Consider the following 20834-nt stretch of genomic DNA (forward strand, 5'->3'; position numbering starts at 1 on the left):
TCCATGTCATTGTATGTTTTAAATCGTTAAATTTTACAATTTTTTTATTTGACTATATCGTTTTTATTTATTTTAACATCTTGGTATTTTAAATAAAGACTTTCCAGTGTCGTCAAATGTATGTATTTCATTGTTTCATGTAACATGTTGAACTTGTGCATTTCATCATTATGTGCTGAAATGTGTTTCAATCATGAAAATGATATTCTAAATAACATTAAAAATTTTGAGACCTTAACCTTATGGATTTGGGAGATGAATACTTGACTGAGATTAAGCATAAATAGAATGAATTCATAAGTCCTGTTAAAATCACTCCATAATTTCAATCCTTCTCTTCACATATTTGGGTAGACTCCTGGTTAAGTAAAATTTACTTAACACTGAAAACTAAGACGACACAAAAGGTAAACTATGTGGCACATGTAGTTATTCCTAATGGGGGTCTTAGTTAATAAGAATAAGTCATACTTTCAAGTAAGTACTTCAAAAAATAAGTTATTTGTAGGAGACTCAGATGAAGTTCAGCTCTCCTGAGTTTTTCCATTATCTTTGCTTAATTTATAGCACAAAGCAGTATTATACATTTATAACAAAATTTTACTAAATATATCTAAAATTTAATCTTTAACATTATAGATTCACATAAATTTACTTATTGTGGATTTTTTTTACTTTTATTTTAGCTCAAAATAAATGTTTTAAAGGAAGGAAATACACACTATTATTTCTGAATGGAGGAGTGTTAAGATTTCAAAGGTTGCACTCAACATTCCACAAGGGGGCACCAAAGACTCATTTATGGTAGTTCTGGCTTTTCTTCAAAAAAGTAAATTTAGCTTGTATGTGTTTGACCTTGATGTGCTGCAACATCGCCAAAGAGGGGAAATGTTGCTTGACTTAATTTTTTAAGTGTATATGGGATAAAGTTTTGCTAATAGCTATTACTCAGTGCTAATGAAAATACTCCATCTGGCTTGCAAGCATGTACCGTTTTCCCAGATGCCTTCTCACAGAACGCCCTGCAGGCAGGCCCTGGTTGGTACTTGGGCAATCTGTGTTTACTTGGCGGTGGCCCTGCGCTCCTGGCTGCCTCCTCGCGGGCTGCAGAGCCAGGTCAGTTGAAGGAGCCTTGGATTCGTGGCAGATGGGTTATGAATGGAGTCATCCTCCCACCAATGATTTCCCCTGGGCAATGCCATTCCTGCAGAGAGGTGACGCTCTGTTGAAGTTCTAGGCACAGCCTCCTGAGATCACTGTAACTGCCTCCTAGCTGGTTTCTTTGCTTCTCACTTCTCCCCGTTTGAATGTTTCCTAGAGATCCATTGCCAGGCTCTTGGTACTACTATGCCGTTCTGACTGCAGTTGCTTCCAAAAAATATGGCGGGATTTAGGATCTCTTAATGGCCCTAGCAGTCTCTCTCACCACTCCCCTCTGTGTGCTTTGTTACAGCCAAACTATTCTCCTTGCTGTTTTCTAAACTCCACATGGGATTTCTCCCACTTCCTTCCTCTCTTGCCATATTAAAGTCCCACAAAATCTAGCTAATCTTGTTTGTTACCATGAATTATTTTCTGAACTCTCCAACAAGGCAAAATTTCCACCTTCTCTGGATCTTGTGTTTATTTATACCTTTCTTATAGTATCTCTGGCAAGCCTTGGTTTGCATTAAATTCGTATCTTCCACCACGAAGCAAACTCCTAAAGGCAGAACGGTTTTCTTTTTTCCTTTTTTTTTTTTTTTTAAAGATTTGTTTATTTGTTTGACAGGCAGAGTTATAGAGAGGCAAAGGCAGAGAGAGAGAAGTCTTCCATCCTATTGTTCATTCCCCAAAATGGCCACAATGGCCGGAGCTGAGCCTATCCGAAGCCAGGACCCAGGAGCTTTATCCGGGTCTCCCACGTGGGTGCAGGGGTCCAAGGACTTGGGTCATCTTCCTCTGCTTTCCCAGGCCATAGCAGAGAGCTGGATTGGAAGAGGAGCAGCCGGGATTCGAACGAGCGCCCATATGGAATGCTGGCCCTGAAGATGATGGCTTTACCTACTATGCCACGGTGCCGACCCCAGAACTGTTTTCTACTAGCTCCTGTAGCAGCACAGAGTCTTGGCACATGATATAATATGCACAATGTGCACAAATGGCTGAAATCATTATTGATTGTCCCCATGAAAACACCTTCTTTGCCAATCTCAGTTTTATTTCCTTTTTCAGCTGGTGGCATAGGGACTTTCAATTACCCTTATCTATTTTTCAAAGAGCTAATGTGTGGGGGTGCGGGGACACCCCGCAACACACACCCCACCCCAGCACTGTGGTGTAGAAAATTAAGCCACCACCTGCAGTGCCAGCATGCCATATGGATGCCAGTTTGAGTCCTGGCTGCTCTACTTCCAATGTAGCTCCCTGCTAATGCACCTGGGAAAGCAGCAGAAGATGGCCCAAGTCCTTGGGCTCCTGCCACCCATGTGGGAGACTTGGAAGAAGCTCCTGGCTTCAGCCTGGCTCAGCCCTTGCCATTGCAGCCATCTGGGGAGTGAACCAACAGATGGAAGCTCACTCTCTCTCCCTTTCCTTCTCTATGTATCTCTGCCTTTCAAATAAATGTTTTGTTTTGTTTTGTTTTGTTTTGTTTTGTTTTGTTTTTAAAAGCTAAAATGGGGGCATCACCCCACTCGTCTGCTCCCCTTTCCCTCCTCCACTCCTCCCTACCTCGGCCAATGCTGCTTCTCCCCATAATCACCTCTCTCTCTCTTTCCTCCTCAGCTGCTTCCCTGCTGCTTGCCCTTTGCGACTCTGCTCCCGGTCACAGGGGACATGCCCTCCCTCCCGCCTCTGGTGCAGGGCGGCAGCTGGAGGGAGCACCATTGCACGGTGTGGTCACAGCTTCATCAGAGCTTTTATGGTTTCCTTCCTGGCCAGCTCTGATGTTAGCCTAGGGCCTCAGCACTGAGCAAGTAGAAACCTTCCCTGTCATCTCTTCTAACCTTAGTCTGGGTTAAGTGCTCGCCTGAACGCTGGTGGACAGAGGGCTCCTAGGTCAGCTTTTTATGTGTCTTTGTTGAAAATGAGGAGGTGTCACGAGTAGCCTTTTCTTCCTCTTCTCTGCTGCCACAGAAATGTACACAGCTGCCTCTCTCCTGTATTGATAGAGAGTATGCTTCACGCTCACGTTCAAGTTACTTGGTAAGGGCTCCTGAATTATTTCCAGAAGGGTATAGGCATCCCAAGGGCTGTTCTTTCTTACCCGCTCTGAGGCTTCATAGTGTACTTAATCCTGCAGAGATGCTGTCAATGTCGACTGAAGGGCTGTGGAAACCCGCGACAGTGACCGTAATTAAGATACCCACTGTCACTCCTGGCCAGGCAGGGAACTATGTACCTGGTAAATCTCATCTCTTTATATCAAGAGCAACCCTACAAGGGTGGTGTCATTACTATCTGCATTTTTAAAAATTTGTCAGATAAGGAAACTAAGAGCATAGCCGGGCTTAAAAATATGTTTATTCCACATTAGTGAACTTAGAGCCAGGGTTAAATGTTGGCTGTTGGACCCCAACTATTCTGTCTTGGCTCTCTACTCAATACAGCCCTCATCTATATCAGCCCGACATTGCCACTGCAGCTTCCCACCTTGTTCGAGAATAAACCAAATTGCTGATTGTTTTGACCTCAGATAAGGAAAAAGGAAATTCATTGTATTGGGCTTTTTTCTTTTCTTTTTTTCTCTAATCACTGATAACTGATTAAAGAATTAAACATTGAGATCTTTTATTTTGACCCATCTAATGTTTCATAATTTTAATAATATATTCTTCATTTCTTCCTTAAATATGACTCATTTTTAAATTCTTTTAAAGACTTATTTATTTGAAAGGCAGAGTTAGAGAGAGAGGCAGAGAGAGATCTTCTGTCTTCTGGCTCATTCCCCAAATTGCCACAGTGGCCCATGCTGGTACAGACCAAAGCGAGGGTCTAGAACTCCTCTGGGTCTCCAAGTGGGTACAGGGACCCAAGTACTTGAGTCATCTTCCGCTGCTTTCCCAGGAGCATTGGTAGGAAGCTGGATCAGAAGCAGCAGCCAGGACTTGAATCTGCACTCATATGGGATGCCTGTTTGCAGGCAGTGGGTTAACCCACTGTGCCACAACACTGACCCCTGGTTCATTCATTTAACACATAGTGAATATTTACTGCAGGGTGTCAGGCTTTTTGTAGGTGCTGGGGTTGAGGGATGGACCTCACAGATCAAAAACATCCTCTGAGGCTCAAATTTCTTTCTCTTTCTTCCTTTTCCTTTCTTTTCTTACTTTCTCTCACCTAGAAGCCTTTTATATAAGATATACAAGCTTCACGTATTTCATATTACAGACTTAGGAACACAGTGATTCTTCCTACCCTACCCTCCCTCCCAACTGCACTTCCACCATTTTTTCTCCTCCCTCTCCTATTCTCATTCTTATTTTTTTATAAAGATCTGTTTTCAGTTAAGTTTATACTCATAAGATTAGTTGTGCAGTAAGTAAAGTGTTCAACAAATAGTATGAAGGAAAAAAGAAAAACACTGTTCCGCAACAGTTGAGACAAGGGCTTTTCAAAATCATTGCATCAAAAAGTATCAATTTCACTTCTATTGATTGCCTTTTAGGTACTCTATTAGTTACCACAGATTGGGGAGAACATAGTATTTGGTTTATTTCACTAAGTATAATGGTTTACAGTTGCATCCATTTTGTTGCAAATGACAGGATTTCATTTTTTAACCACTGTGTGATATTCCATAGTGTATATATATCTTAATTTCTGTGACCAGTGGGTTAACACCCTGGCCTGAAGTGCCAGCATTCCATATGGATGCCAGTTCAAGACCCAGCTGCTCCAATTCCAATCCAGCTCTCTGCTGTGGCCTGGGAAAGCAGAAGAAGGTGGCCCAAGTCCTTGGGCCCCTGCACCCACATGGGAGACCCAGAGGAAGCTCCTGGGTCCTGGTTTTGGATTGGCACAGCTCCAACCATTGCGGCCAATTGGGGAGTAAACCATCGGATAGAAGACCTCTCTCTCTCTCTCTCTCTCTCTCTCTGCCTCTCCTCTCTCTGTGTAACTGTGACTTTCAAATAAATAAATAAATCTTTTTTAAAAATGGCCTAATGAATATATTGAACAAATTACCTTCTTTTTAAAATATTGAAAGGCAGAGTTATACATGCATACATACACACACACACACACACAGAGGAAGGGGTGGGGGAGAGAGTTATGAACTGTTAGGAGATAGAAAAAATGCTTGTTCCCAGTTAAATGTAATAAGGATGTGGGTAGCTGTTATCTAAAATGGATAAGATACATAATTTAACAAAAAGGAGTGATAATGAATATCAAGAAGGGAATGGAAATAAACATATAAATTTGATGATGTGTGTTTCTAAATCTCCTTGCAACACATGCAGTTATAATCAGGATTGGAATGTGAAGGCTGGTATCAACCAACATTAGATGTTGAGTTACCATCCAGCTTCTAGGAAAAACACCATAATGCACCGTCTTGTCAGACAGAATTCTATGTGTAAAATTTCAAAAAAGTTTCAGTATTTGCAGATCAAGAAAACTCAAAGGAGAAAAAACAGGCTATTTATTCAGAGGTTGCCATAGCAAAGGAGTCAACCCCATTGCTTAGGTTTCACAGAGATTCGAAGACAGGCAAGTTGAGTGAAAGCTTTAAAGTGGTAGTGGGAGGGGCTAGGAGGGCTTCAGGTGCATTCTGAGTAGAGGGTGTTAGCATGGGAAGCCGGAGGTGGGTTAAAGTACCTACTGGGCTTCCTGTATGATTGGTTCAGGAACGGATTTGGCTTTCTCCAATCGCCCCTGGCTACATTTGGGAAGCAAGCAGCTACTGACCACACTGAACCTATTGTTGCCTAGCCTGTGGCTTGGCATCCATGGCTGGTTGCCTCAGAGGTTATGGGTCAGAGTCTTATTATTGTATGTGGCCTGGCCATTTTCTTATTGTATATTTAGACTTTCAGACATATATATCATTACTATAAAAATTGAACTCACACAATATGAGTTTCATCCTTTGGTACTATTCACGTTCATACTCAGAAAAGTATAAAATATGACTTCAGTTTGGACCCTACCACACAAAATCCATGGAAGAACTGGTATTTTTAAATCATGAAATGACAGATAAGATCCCTGAAAACATACTCTTGGTTGCCAGGAGATATGTATACAGACACATCCTAGCCAGTCTCTCTGGCAGTCCCTGGAAGATTCACTAAATCCCTACAACAGGCTACATAGCCCTAATGCCAATTAATCCTTGCAATTCATGAGGTCAGTCCTTTCTTGATGTTTTGGTGTGGGGCTCACATTTGGAACCATGTGGTTTTTGTCTATGTGTAGCAGCTTAACATGATGTCAATTCTGTATTATCCCACAATTACACTGGCTTCTCATTATATCAAATCTTCAGCTTTTTTTTTTTTTTTTTTTTCTGGGGAGACTGTTTCAGATGCTCTGCAGGCCTCCCTAAGCTGAATTCTAAGTGTTTAAAAAAGTCATTTGGTAAAGTCATCCCAAACAAACCCTTCAAATTTGCTATGTGTCCTTAATGAGAAGAGAATAAACAGACACTTAATTCTATTTATGTGGGTGTTTCCCATTAAATCCTTTGGTTGTAAACTATGAGGATACTCTGAAAAGTTTGTGGAAAATGTATTAAAAGATATTATACGAATTAAGCAGTAAAGTTCTTTTGGTGACAAAAATTTTGAAATCCATGAAAGAGTTTTTCATAGTATTCATTCTTCATTAATTTTTTGAAGATTATTTGTACAGATGGATTTCAAAAATGTTTTGCACCAAAATGAACTTATTCCATAAGTTGACTTTTCCATGAGATTTTAAAATTATCTTTGTATTTTAATTTCAACAATGATAGAGATGGGTTGTGGAAAAAGTTCTTTTTGGGAAAACTGCCTAGGTTTTATTATGGGAGCAGACAGAAACCAAATATAATTGATAAAAGTAAACAGAATCTAATCATCAGAGAGTTCAAATCCAAACCACAAAGAGACACTACTTCTTACCCCAAGGGATAGCTATAATGAAAAAGTCAGATGATAAAAAGTCAGATGGTAAGTGTTGGCCAGCATGCGGGGAAGTCAGAGCCCTGGCTCACTGCTGCTGGGAAGGTAAAGCAGTGGAGCTGATTTGGAAAACAATCTGTTTCTCAAAAAGGGTAAACATGGAGTTCCCATTTGACCCAGCAATTCTAATCCTACGTGGATACCTGCATTAGTTGTGTTTTCATTACTTTAGCTAAAATACCTGAGAGGAACTACATAGGAAGAAATAATGGTTTACTTCAGCTCATAGTTCTGGAGGTTCACAGTCCAAGATTGGGCGGCCTCATTGTGTTAGGCATCTGGTGAGGGTGGAGATGGTAGAGGAATAATCGCATGGTGAGTTAGGAAACACTGGGAGACAGGAAGCATGATTGTCCTCCATGTCCATGCATCTCGCTTGATAAAGCCATCATGATCTGGTCATGGGGCACCATCATAGCAACTTTTTTTTTTTTTTTAAGATTTTATTTATTTATTTGAGAGGTAGAATTACAGACAATAAGAGGGAGAGACAGAGAGAAAGGTCTTCCATCTGCTGGTTCACTGCCCAAATGGCTGTAATGGACAGAGGTGGGCCTATCTGAAGCAGAGAGCTGGATTGGAAGAGGAGCAGCCGGGACTAGAACTAGCACCCATATGGGATGCCAGCACCACAGGTGGAGAATTAACCTACAGTGCCACAACACCGGCCCCCACCATAGCAACTTAATCTAACCCAATTACTACCCAAAAGCTCCACTTCCAGATAACATGTTTGGATCAAGACTCCACCCCTAATCCATCAACCACTAACATCAACCTATTAACCATTAAAGCTCTACAAGAATTCAGGAAAACAAACCCTGTTCAAAGCATAACAATATCTAAGAGAAATGAAAACATACATGAACACAAAAACTTGTACACGAATGCTCATAAAAGTATTATAACATCCAAAAAATGGAAACCCAAATGTTCATTGATAAATAGACAAAATATGACAAAATATGGTGTAACCATGACAGTGAAATACTGAACAGTGGAATACTGAAATGTGTCATAATACAGATAAACCATAAAAACATGATGCTAAGTGAAAGAAGCCAAACACACGTGGTGTGATTCCATTCAGAAGAAATGACCAAACTAGGCAATAGGTAGATGAGTGGTTGCTTAGGAATAGATAGATAAGTGGTTGCTTAAGAAATGGGAGTGGTGACCTAAAGGGTTTGGGGCTCTCTGAGGAATGAAAATGCTCTAAACATGATGATAGTGACAGCTGCACAATTCTGAACATGTTAAGAAACATTGAGTTGTGCACTTTAAGTGGGTGAAATTGTATGATGTTTGAATTCTACCTCAATAAACTTATGACCGAAAAACATGACCAGAACGTTAGAACAGTTTATAGCCCAGGCCTTCGAGCTCGAGTTACTTCTTGATAACTTTCTGTTTTTAAATCTCGTGAGGTTGCTTTTTGGAGAAAACTACCACATGATATCCTGGTCCAAGAGCAAAGGTTTTGGAATCAGATGAACCCAGATCAACTCGTGGCTTCCAGACTTTCAAGTTGTGTGTACTGAGCAAATTTTCTCACCTCTTTAAGTCTCAGTTTCCTAAGTTACAAATTGAATAATATCAATCTCTTTGGGCTTTTATTAGAAGCCTACAGTGAACAGGTAACAAGTGTTAACTACGATTAATGTTCAAACAAATTACTGATTTCTTATTGGCAAGGCTGTCTAAAAGATTAAAAAATCCTATGAGCATAATGCAGAATGATTGCAGTGGACCGGAATGCCAGTTCACTAAAACAGCTACCTACTGAGTGGTGGGTACTCCATCAGCAGTGGGTGTGCTGGAGAGGAGGGTGCTAAAAGGAAGACACAGCTCCCTCGACTCCCAGCTGTTTACTGGCTGGTGGGCAGTACTGGGTGAACAGGGTACATCTCTTGGAACCAGTGATTTTAACATGAATATTGTTATCAGATATGGATCCATACCAAGTATACAGGGGCAAGAGGAGAGGCCAGTGAAAGGAATTATGGGAAAGGATATTGGAGAAGACACCAAAACTGAGTCTTTAAGAATGGGAACATTTAACCTGATACAGGCCAGAAGGGCTTCTCTGAGGTGGAGGAAACACCCAAGCAAATGACTGACAAGCCCAGTTATGTGATGGCGCTCAAGTGTGTATCTGCCAAATTTCAGGTTCCTATGTCAACTACATGGTCAAAATCCCCCTTGGGATGGCTAGATAACAGGTCCCTTAACCGCTTTCCCTCCAAATCCATGGATAGCAGCCCCAAAACCCAGGAGTCAGTCTCAGCTACTTTGCTTCATTTCTGTAGTCACAGTTGGTCAGGAAACCCCCTTGGCTCCACCTGAAGAATCCAGGCTGACTCAGAGCCCTTGTCAAACCTGTGCTGGCTAGTGCAAGCCACCATCAGCTCCTGTCTGCTTCCATGCCTGCTCGTCCTCCTCACGAAGTCACCTCTCTGTTCACACTCTCCTCCAGCGCTCATTTCACTCCCAGTGAAAGCCAGCGCCCTTAGCAAGCCCTCCAAACGCCTCCACCTTTCTTTACCTCTTGGTTGTCTTCTACTCCCCTTCCACAACTGCACTCAGCCTTCTGGCTTGGGCCTACGGAGTGGTTTATTTTGTTTTTGGTCTTGCCTATGCAATATTGAAACAGCCATAAACATACTTAGGCAGGTGTTGGGTTTCTCGCAATGCAAACACCTGTTGCCATATTCCTTGCTCCTTTAATCTCTCACGTACCTGTGGGCCTTTGGCCAGCCTTGGAGTGTTCCCCATACAGTAGGGAGCGGATTTGGACTCACTGGAATTTTGTAAATAGCTCAGATTCCCATTTAGCTAGATCCTGCTTTCAGCATGGAGAACTGATTTGAGAACGCCAGTTAAGAAGGTTTTACAATAGTCCAGGTGGGAGCCTGTTACTAAGGCTATCTCTTCTGGTGGAGAGGACATTCCGGATTCTAGAAATAGTTGAACACAGAATTGGCAGGACCCAGTGCTTGACTGAATATGGAGTTTGGGGGAGAAGCTTCAGAGGGAAATCGTGCAGGATTCTGGCTTGGTCACTTGGGAGATGGAGGTGTCCCTTAGAGAACACCAGACTTATACCAGAAGGGAGACCTGCAAATCAGGAATGGAGGAGATGCTGAGTCCTTTTGGACTTTTGCATTGGAAGGGCTCAACCAAGACTGGGGTTTTTAGGCTCAGGGGGAGAGGAGTGGGCTAGAAATTTGAGTTACCCATTTGCCATTCATGTTCATTTTTTTCTGATCAGAATGACTGTGGTCTTCAAATTCCTTTTTTTTTTTTAACTGAAAACTCTTCCATCAAACCTTTTCACACAGACTCCTGGAACCATTTTGAAAGCTTAGCTATCTTGACATCGCAGCCGTCCTAACCGACTGGAACGACAGTGTGGGGGGAGGCTCTGGTTCCTAAAACCCATAGTTTTCACTTTTCACACGGCCATCGTTGCCACTGAACTAGATCAAGAGCTGTGTGGACGAGGCCCGGCTGGCGCTGGCCGGTTCTTTCCTCGCTAGGGGACATGGCGTTCCCCAGCAGGGCGAGGGCAGGCACGGACGGTGGCCACCGCCGAGCTCTGGTTCCTTCGGGGTTTCACAGGCGGCGGGCTCTCCAGGGCGCCCCTCCTGAGGTCAGGGCGGACGGAGCGGGAGGACTGGGGACTGGAGGCGGCGGGGGTGCCCCAGCCTCGGCCCAGGGGCGCCAGGGGCCCGGGGAAGGCGCGTGACCGCCCGGCCTCGGCCTCAGGCGCCCGCGTTGTCTCAGCTCCATGGCAACTCGGGCGAGGCGGGGGCCACGCGAGGCTCCGGGGAGAGACGGGCCCGGACGGGCGTTGGGCGCGCGGGGACGCGGGCGGCGGCCATGCCCGAGAGGCGGCTGGACGCGGGTAGGTGGGCGGGCACCGCCGGAGCGGAGCGCGGCTGCGGCTCCCGCCGTGCCGGGGCGGGGACGCGGGGACCTCAGGACTTAACTCCTGGCCCCCGGCGTCTCCGCTCCCCAACATTCGAAAAACGGGCGTCACTGCCTTGTCGTTGTTTCTCAGGAATTTCGGCTCCCTCCGGACTCCCTTTTGCAGCGGGAATAAGGGCGACCTTCCCCTACTGAGGGTCAAGAGGACGGAGCGACCAAGCTGGTTTTTAGAGCCCTTTTTCTGTGCTCTTCCATCTTGAATTCCCACTTAAAATCCCACCCATGTGCAGAGAATGAAGAGGGCTAGGTGCTGTCTCAAATGATTTCACGTGCGCTACTTGGAAGCCAGACTTGAGATAATGTGATATTTTATCTCGTTTCAGAGCCACCAGACATTACAGAAGAAAAATTTGTAAGTATGATGTAGACCGGCTACTTTTTTTTTTTTTTTCCTGGAGGAGTACAGTGCTAGCTGTGGGTTGGTGACCATGGTGACAATGTGTACACAAGACCTTTTTTGTTCTCTAACAGGTTCCATGTTCAAGAAGGGCCAGTTGATTTGTAGGGTGGATGTTGGTCATGGTTAAGGTTCTTTCGCAGAAATGACCTCATGTAATTTCTCTCAGCTCTGTAACGTCTCTGTGAGAGGCCGGTTTTATTGCCATGGTTTTACTGGGCTGTGCCAGTGCAGTCCCTGGTCGCGGTAAACATTAGGAGATCGCCTTGGTTGGTAATGAGTGGTCAATTTATAATTCCACTTAAAATGTGCTAAATATTGTGCTTAGCTCACGCTTCTGGAGATGGTGAGCGATATTAAGTACTTTGCCAGATGCATGCGTAGTCATTTCAGTATGTGCTATATGTTCTAGTGCAGTTCCCATGACATATTAAGAAACTGCCCAACGTAGACTGATAGCCTAATTCCTGCTAAGGTCGGAGTCCTATTCCAAGAACTCTTTACTTATGTCCTCCAGCACTTATTTCTCTTGTTGGCCAATCATCGTATTTACTTTTGGCTTTTAGTTCAACAGAGGGAGAGAGAGAGAGAGTATTTCGCCGGCGACTTCTGCTTTTACCTTTTCAGACCTTTGGTCCACTGCTGAGAGGCACACACCACACACACGCCCACACACATGCACGCACGCACGCACTGTAGCGGTACGTAGGGCGTATTTGAAATTCTCCTCGGCCCGCTGACCCTGTTGGCAGAGCTCTGTTTATCAGGAAATTTCCTTAAACTGCTGCAGGCCTCCCCGAACTGCTCTTCCTTCCAGCAAGAGGTGAGCGTTTCTGGAGCCAGCTAATCCTTTCCCATACAGTTCTGGCACGAGCTGTGTGACGAGCCCTCAGCAACACGCTGCTGCATATTTGAGCAGTTTGCTAACCGTTCCAGGCATTTGGCCCCATGCACCAACTCTTAATAGCTTGAAGACTATTAGCCACTCCTCCTCCTTTGACACTATTATCTCCCAGTTCTCCCATCCCTTGGGTGTGTTTCCCCCCTTTCTAGCCCTTTTTCCCATGAAAGTATTGACTTCGTCAAGATTCTGGTCAACAGGTTTTGTCTGGGAAAGCTCCTGGTCTGCTCTTGTAGCTTCCACTGCCCCTGTTTCTTGGGAGCGCCGGGTCAACACACCTGTTTTTGATACCAGCTCTGGGTTATTGGACGTCATCTGGATGTCTCTGACTCACTCAGCAGTCTCACCTGCATTCATTCCCCTCCGCACCACCTGTTTTCTTTCTTTTGGTTTTTGGTTGATGGTACCACTGGCAGTTCAGTCGCCCAAACCAGAGCCTTTCTTCCATTTGCCTCCTGTTCACCTGAAATCATTTACCGGGTTTGTTTCATAGCCAGATCTTTTCCTGCATCCTCCCAGCTACTGTCTTATTTCAGGCCCTGCGTCCCTGGGCTGGACTCTGGCAGTAGTCCTAACTGATATCACCTCCTCCAGTAATTCCTCTGCCAACTCCAATTTTTCCTTTTCTAAAGCATAAAATGCAAACTCCCGTGCATCAGCTGTACTGGATTACTTGCTATTGCTTTGTTCTGCGTACCTTTAGATTTTTTTTTTTTTCCTGTGTGCCATTACTCCTGCCCTGGCCCAGTTTTGTTGTTAACCCTAAAAATGACCCTGTTCCTTGATTGCTCAGAACTTTTATTATGAGCTAGTATTTATTGACTGCTGGCTACATGCTGGTATTTAACCTCACAACTACCCTATTAAGTCATGATTATTACCTGTATTTCACAGTTGAGAAAGGAAGTTTACAGAGGTTAGCTAACTGGGCCTGAGGCTACACGTTAGTAACCAGCAGAGCCAGAATGTCAAACTGCACACCACACGTCAGCATTCAAAACCTTTTCTCTAACTTTTCAGTCCTCTTTAACCATACCTCCCAGTACTTTCTGCTCTGATAAAGATGGCATTCGTCCTGTTTTTGGTTTATAAAAGTACTTCCACATGCCTTCCAATCAGGCCACACTGCCTTGCTTGCCTTCCTGCTTTTGCTGGTGAGTTTTGTCTCAGTTGCCTTTCCTCACCTACTTCAGAGTCTTGCACAGTCTTCAGTGCCCAACTCGTCTCCCCCGAGTCCCTAACATCATCCAGAATGCCTTGGAGCTGCGGTTCAAACCAGTTTATGACCAGATCCTCAGATTCACATAGCTCAACCAAGTGTTGTCTAGGGATTCAGCAGTTAACATGTCTTGCACATGTATTTATCTCTGCTTTTGAGAAGTGTGAACGTGTTGTACTCATTAATAAACTACACAGTATTAGAAGGAAGGGTGTGGCAGAGACCTGTGAGTCCCTAGACTGCTTCTCTCCTTTTCCGTAATAATACTAGAGACATTGCCATATAGGATAAAGACTACATTTTCTAGTGTCTCTTTTTTTAAATAAAGATTTTTATTTATTTATTTGACAGGTAGAGTTACAGACAGTGAGAGGGAGACAGAGAGAAAGGTCTTCCTTCCATTGGTTCACTTCCCAAATGGCCACAATGGCCAGAGCTGCGCCGATCCGAAGCCAGGAGCCAGGAGCTTCTTCCTGGTCTCCCATGTGGGTACAGGCACCCAAAGACTTGGGCTATCCTCTACTGCTATCCCAGGCCACAGCAGAGAGCTGGACTGGGAGAGGAGCAACCGGGACTAGAACCCGGTGCCCATATGGGATGCTGGCGCCGCAGGTGGAGGATTAACCTAGTGTGCCACGGCGTCGACCCCTCTAACGTCTCTTGCAGCTAGTCATGTAACCAGATTCTGGCCAATAGGATGCAAGTTGAAGTGTTCTGTCGTACTTCTGGAAAGCTGAGATTTGTAGAGACCAAATAACAGACCCTCCCATCACATAGCTAGTAGCTGGTTGGGCCGTAATTAGAAGCTGGGTTATTCTGACTTGCACGGACAAGTATGGAGAGAGAGAAGGCATCCTTTTGGTTCTTTTCTACTGGCTGGAATAAGGATGTGAGGCTGGAGCTGTAGCGGCCAATTGGATCATGAAGTAGAAGTGGTATTGGAGAAAGACAGTCACACACACATGAAAGGCTCCTGTGCTCTGCTGATGATCACATGAGAGAAATAAACTTCAGTTTTATTTAAATAGTGCTTTGTTGTTATTGTTGTGCTTCTGTGTTCATAGTGACTTTGTTCATATTGTATTTTCTCAGAGTGTGGATCTAAAAGTACAGTGCTATTATGGACACTTGAAAAATACTTCCACCTTAACGTGAAGTCTTCATCTTCAAAGTATAAAATAGCTCACTTACAAAAAAATGTTTCTCGGGGACACACTACTTTGTATATATTTTAACTTTTTATCTGTAAAATTTCATTTCTTAACAAAATTGGGAGCTCTGTAGGGCTAGCCCTGTGTCTCAGCACACCTTACTATTTCCTGCAGTGTGGATCACAGTGTCCGGGATATGGCATTTTATTAATATATATTTGTTGATAATTTCATACTTAGTAATTAGTGTTATTTATTTTTCTGCAAAATTTCCTTTGATGTGTATTACATGTGTCTTAAGCACCTGTCTTCTGGTGTTTTTCTCTTATGGTATCTTTGATAATTTTCTTAGGGGAAATATATACAAAATTTAAATATATTCAGTTTTCTTATTAGCTCCTTTGGGTCTATATATTTTTAATTTCATAAGCAATGTGTGAGTACATTTATTCTTATAAATAATTCAAATAGTATAGATAAAAGGAATGCTTTTCTTCAGTTATTCAATTTTGGCATTTCTCATTGCTTTTTTTTTTATTATTAGGTGGAGTTAGACAGTGAGGGAGAAAGACAGAGAGAAAGGTCTTCCTTCCGTTGGTTCACCCCCCAAATGGCTTCTATGGCCGGCAAGCTGCGCTGATCCGAAGCCAGGAGCCAGGTGCCTCCTCCTGGTTTCCCATGCGGGCGCAGGGGCCCAAGCACTTGGGCCATCCTCCACTGCCTTCCCAGGCCACAGCAGAGAGCTGGACTGGAAGAGGAGCAACGGAGCAACTGGGACTAGAACCCGGCACCCATATAGGATGCCAGTGCCGCAGATGGAGGATTAACCAAGTGATCCATGGCGCTGGTCTCATTGTTTTTTTTTTTTTTTTAAGATTTTATTAATTTATTTGAGAGGTAGAGTTACAGAGAGAGAGAGAGGGAGAGACACAGAGAGGTCTTCCATCCTCTGGTTCACTCCCCAAGTGGCCACAGTGGCCGTGGCCAGAGCTGAGCTGATCTGAAGCCAGGAGCCAGGAGCTTCTTTTGGATTTCTCATGTGGGTGCAGGGGCCCAAACATCTTCTGCTGCTTTCCCAGGCCTTAGCAGAGAGCTGGATCTGAAGAGGTGCCCATTTGGGATGCTGGTGCCATAGGCAGAGGCTCAGCCTGCTATGCCACAGTACCAGCCCCAAGAAGCAGTCTTTTCCTCCAGAAGTATATGAGACATATAAACACAGTTATAGTATGAAGTGATAAGAATTTTTCTAGAGAAACACTGTTCTTGATTTTTGAAGATGAAAAAGGATAGATGAAGGAGAAAAAAAAATTTTTTCAGGCAAATCATCAGAATGTGCAACGGTGTAGATCTATAAAAAAAAACTTGCTGTGACTGGAGCATGGTAGTTTGAAATGAGGCCGAACAGATGGGCAGGAGCCAAACTGCGCCCTTCAGAAGGGTGGGAGAGATGAAGGTTGGTGTGTTACGGACAGAAGGCTGAACTAGGGGGCTCAGGTTTCTGGCCTTTAATCCTGCTCCTCAGAAGATGTTCAGATACCCAAGAATTTCCTCTGGGGGCGATGACAGTGATTTGGGATGTTTCCACTGGGACACAGGAGGCTAAGAAAGCTGTTGATAAGGAGCCAAGAAACTTGGTCTTGTTTCCTTATACATAAGTACACCTCCTATACATTTTATTGTGAACATTTTTAAACATGAGAAAGTTAAAAGTTGAATATAGTGAACACCAATAGACTCACTCCCAAGATTTCAGTTACGTTGCTACATTGCTTTTTCACATTTATGTCTTCTCTCTATCCTACCATCTATCCATCAACTCATCTTCTATTTTTTAATGCATTTCAAAGTAAGTTATAAAGACTGATACACTTCACTCCTAATCACTTCACCATGAGTATCATGAACCAGCTTTTGATATTCGTTTATTTTTTATGTTGATGCAAAATGTATACACCAAAACAAAAAATTTTCAGGACATCATGTGGTGAAATTTGACATGTGTGTATACTGTATAGTCCAAACTGCCACCAACACATAGAGCATTTCCATGATCCTAGAAGCTTCCTGAAGCCCTTTCCTGGTTCCTGCTTGCTACCACTCCCTAGAGACAACTACTGTCCTACGTTTTGCTTTCCAACGTTTCTCCTTGTCTCCTGCGTCGCTGCTTCTCCTAGTGATGTTTCTCAGTGTAGACTTTGAAGGGATTTGAAATGCACTTCAAATGCTGTTTTCTCCACTTGAGTCTCTTCTGGTTCTTCCTACCGAATCACATCTTTTCCTTCTCTGGAGGAAATGGTTTACCTTATAATTTTCTTATGGCATGTATTATAATGGTTCATGGAATGTGGGTTTTTTTTTTTTTGTGTGTGTGTGTGTATATATATATATTTATCTTATTTCTTCCTTCTCCTTTATAAGGTTTTCTTTGCATTTCTTGCATCTTTTATTAGAGTTGTGAAGAAATTATAGTTTATCTGATTTCAAGGTGCAGCCAAGCAGCTTTTTAAGCAAAGAATTTTACCTGTCGTAATTAGCAAGCGCATAAGCTATTTTTGCTTAACTCTCTTTAAAAAGTAAGGAACTTGAGAAGTTTGGACTAAAAATGGAAAAGCTGACTTCACTTTCACAGATGGCACACCTGTGATACATGAAAAGCCAGGTTTCCAGAGTAGATTCATTTCTGAAGCAGTGTTCCTACCTTCCATTGCATCACTCAACAGAGAGTCTGTGTTGCAAATTTTGCAGTCAGGTTCATGGAATGATGTAATGGAGGAATTGATTGGAACTCAGTTTTCTTGATTGTACCATTAACTATCACCTGTTTATTGGTTAGTTGGGAGACATTAAGCCCAAGTATAGAGATTTAGTTCATTTTTAAAAATATTTGTTTATTTATTTTGAAAGTCAGAGTTACAGAGAGAGGGAGGTCTTCCATCTGTTGGTTCACTTCCCAGATAGCTGCCATAGCCAGCACTGGGCTAGGCCAAAGCCAGGAGCTGGGAACTCCATCCGGGTCTCCTACATGGGTGGCAGGGGCCCAAACACTGGGGCCATCATCTGCTGATTTTCCCAGACCATTAGTAGGGAACTAGATAGGAAATGGAGCAGCTGGGTTTGAACCAGTGCCATTATGGGGTGCTGGTGTTGCAGGCAGTGTCTCAACCCACTATTGCACAATGCCAACCCTATTTAGTTCATGTTAATATATCCAAGTAAGTGGGTTATAGTAATTGAGCTACTTCTTCAGGTCAAGGTCTTTTTAAAATAATTTCTGTGATTAAAAGGTTTGGAGAGCAAAGGGCTTATCTGATCCTCATTAGTCTACGCAGCTGTTTGCTTGTGATGTGACAAGATGGTTGAACACAAGGAGCTAGGACTGTGGTGTGGGAGCATGCTCATTCATTTGGAGAAGGGCAGGTCTTTCCATCCATGAGAAAATCAAACACATGGCACTTGGGGCCTCCGCTGATTTCCCATTGCAGAACAGCCCCATACCAACAGAATTCCCTGTGTTTAATACTGATAGAGATTAAGGTGCGGTTTCAGAAAAGAAGTAAAGATTTGGATGTAGCTGAGGACTTTACGGTTCTGCAGTTGTAGGTATAACCTGAGGATGTGAGCAGACACTCAGGAAATGCCAAATCACCAAGGGTGGAAGGTGGTGCTAGTGAGAACACTGAGCAGTCCTGGGAGACTGACCTCAGAAATCAGGAGTGTGTGTTTAGAAGCAGAGTATGTTCATATTCGTTGAATTTAATACTAAGAAATTGAGGTTACAATGCATGTTTTCCTCTTTTTGGGTAATTCATTCTTACTGAATTTTACAAGATCATACCTCTCTGAAACTGATTAAGAAAGAAAACTAAAACAGGTACTTCAATGCAGATAGTTTATTGAAGTATGAGGCATCTGGAAATGAATATACAAGTATGAATCTGAGGATTCTCTAGAATTTTTCTGGCTGGGTATCTGGCCAAATCCTAGGCAGTATTTAAGCTCTATGAAATACACATTCTATGGCTAAAAAATTAAAAATAAAATGTGTATTTTAGAAAAATAACAAATTATACTACCTTACTATTAGTAATTAAAAGCATAACCCCCTTGAGCAGGCATTGAGTCTGTTAGTGAAGATGTCGCCTGGGATGCTTACATTCCATATTGGAGTGCTGGGTTTCAGTCCTAGCTCCACACTCAATTCCAGCTTGCTGCTGATGTGTACCCTTGGAATCAGTAGAGAAGGCTCAAGGAGTTGGTTCCTGCCATCTATGTGGGAGACCTGTGTCTCTGCTTCTCCAATAAATAAGTAAATAACAGTTTTTTAAGAGAAAATACACTCTTCCTATTCATGGGTATTTTTTCTCTTGTGACCCAGTGCTGCAAAATTTGGCTACCCTTATTGTAGCAAAGTGCCCCCTAAATAGGAAATACTAAAATAAATTTATTGGGGCTGGCGCTGTGGTGCAGTAGGTTAATCCTCTGCCTGAGGTGCCGACATCTGATATGGGCATCTGTTCTAGTCCCAGCTGCTCCTCTTCCAATCCAGCTCTCTGCTATGGCCTGGGATAGCCTATCAAGTGCTTGGATCCCTGCACCCATGTGGGAGACCTGAAAGAAGCTCCTGGCTCCTGGCTTTGGATTGGTGCAGCTCTGGCCCTTGTGACCTTTTGGGGACTGAACTTGCAGATGGAAGACCTTTCTCTCTGTCTCTCCCTCTCACTCTCTGAACCTGCAGATGGAAGACCTTTCTCTCTGTCTCCTCTCCCTCTGACTGTCTGTAACTCTACCTCTCAAATAAATAAAGTCTTTTAAAAATTTATTGAATTCAGATGTTTTCTCATAAGAATTAGTAGAAAATAGTCCAGCAAATACAGGCCAAAAAATTATAGTTTGAAAGGTTGTTATATTTATAACTTCCCTCAAATTGATATCTGACTTGTTCTGCTCTGTAAATGTATATGCTTAAGAAATTCACTTGAGCATTTACTCACTACGAAGGCACCACTGCTAAGGTAGTGGATTTATTAAATTCTTAGTTGTTGTTTTGATCACTTGAGATTCTTAGTAAACTAAATCCTAAATCTCAGATGAGATTTCTAGTAAGTTCCTTGATATAAATTCTGTGATTGTTTATAACTCTCTTGTGACACTGCACTTACTTAAAGAAATTACCCTGAATATCTGTTTTCAAAAGTAGATGTAAATGTAGTATACTATCTTCCTATAGCACTGTATTCAGTGAATTTTTCAAAAATTGGCCAGTATAACAAAATAATCAGCCATATGGAAATAATAGCATTGAGTCATATTGTCAACTTTCATGTTAGATTTCCAAAATTGAAATATAATTATGAAGAACAAAATAAACATATGTACTATACAACAGAGTGTGCCATCATATGCTTTTGACACAATGGAAACAATTACTAATAAAATAAGGTGTTTTATGACTTGGAAGACGGGATTTTGTTTTGGCAGTGGCTTTTTGATTTTGCCAACTTTAAAAGTGGTTACACTGGTGGATGAGATCGTTATGGAAAAAATGTATGCAATCTTTATGCTTAGAACATGCACATTTTCAAAGTCTGCTATGTAGTAGTGAGGTTGGATCCACGTTGTGAGAACTGTGCCTCCTTCGGAGGGAGAGGCAGTAGAACATTTTCTTCACTTAGCTTGTTGCTTTCATTGAGGACATTTACATTCTCAATTTCATTTTAACCCCAAACACTGCTTCTCTCTTTATTGATTCTGTCTTTAGTTTTATGAAATATGTGTATTTCAAATAAGTCTGTTGGAAATGTACTATGTGGTGGCCTCACTTGTATTTGTTGATGTTTCATTGGAGTGCTGTACTGTGTATTTCATGTCTTCTGCTCTCCAACCGAGTACAATAGAAGGGTCTTTAAGATTATGTTCCATTCCATCTTTTTTTTTTTTTTTAAGATTTTTGTTAATTTATTTGAAATACAGAGTTACAGAGAGAGGTAGAGACAGAGAGATGTCTTCCATCCGATGGTTCACTCCC

At 42.7% G+C, this 20834-nt stretch overlaps 1 protein-coding gene across 1 annotated transcript in view; it reads left to right on the forward strand.

Annotated features, from left to right (window-relative positions):
* Window positions 1–11400: 11400 nt before the first annotated feature.
* Window positions 11401–20834, forward strand: part of RGS22 (regulator of G protein signaling 22) — a 144223-nt gene continuing 134789 nt past the window's right edge. The window contains exons 1-2 of the mRNA XM_062189865.1: window positions 11401–11410; window positions 11465–11493. Of these exons, the coding sequence (XP_062045849.1) occupies window positions 11401–11410; window positions 11465–11493 (39 nt within the window). The remainder of the gene's footprint in view (window positions 11411–11464; window positions 11494–20834) is intronic.

Source organism: Lepus europaeus, chromosome 4 (assembly GCF_033115175.1).
Source record: "Lepus europaeus isolate LE1 chromosome 4, mLepTim1.pri, whole genome shotgun sequence".
Classification (NCBI taxonomy): Eukaryota; Metazoa; Chordata; class Mammalia; order Lagomorpha; family Leporidae; genus Lepus; species Lepus europaeus.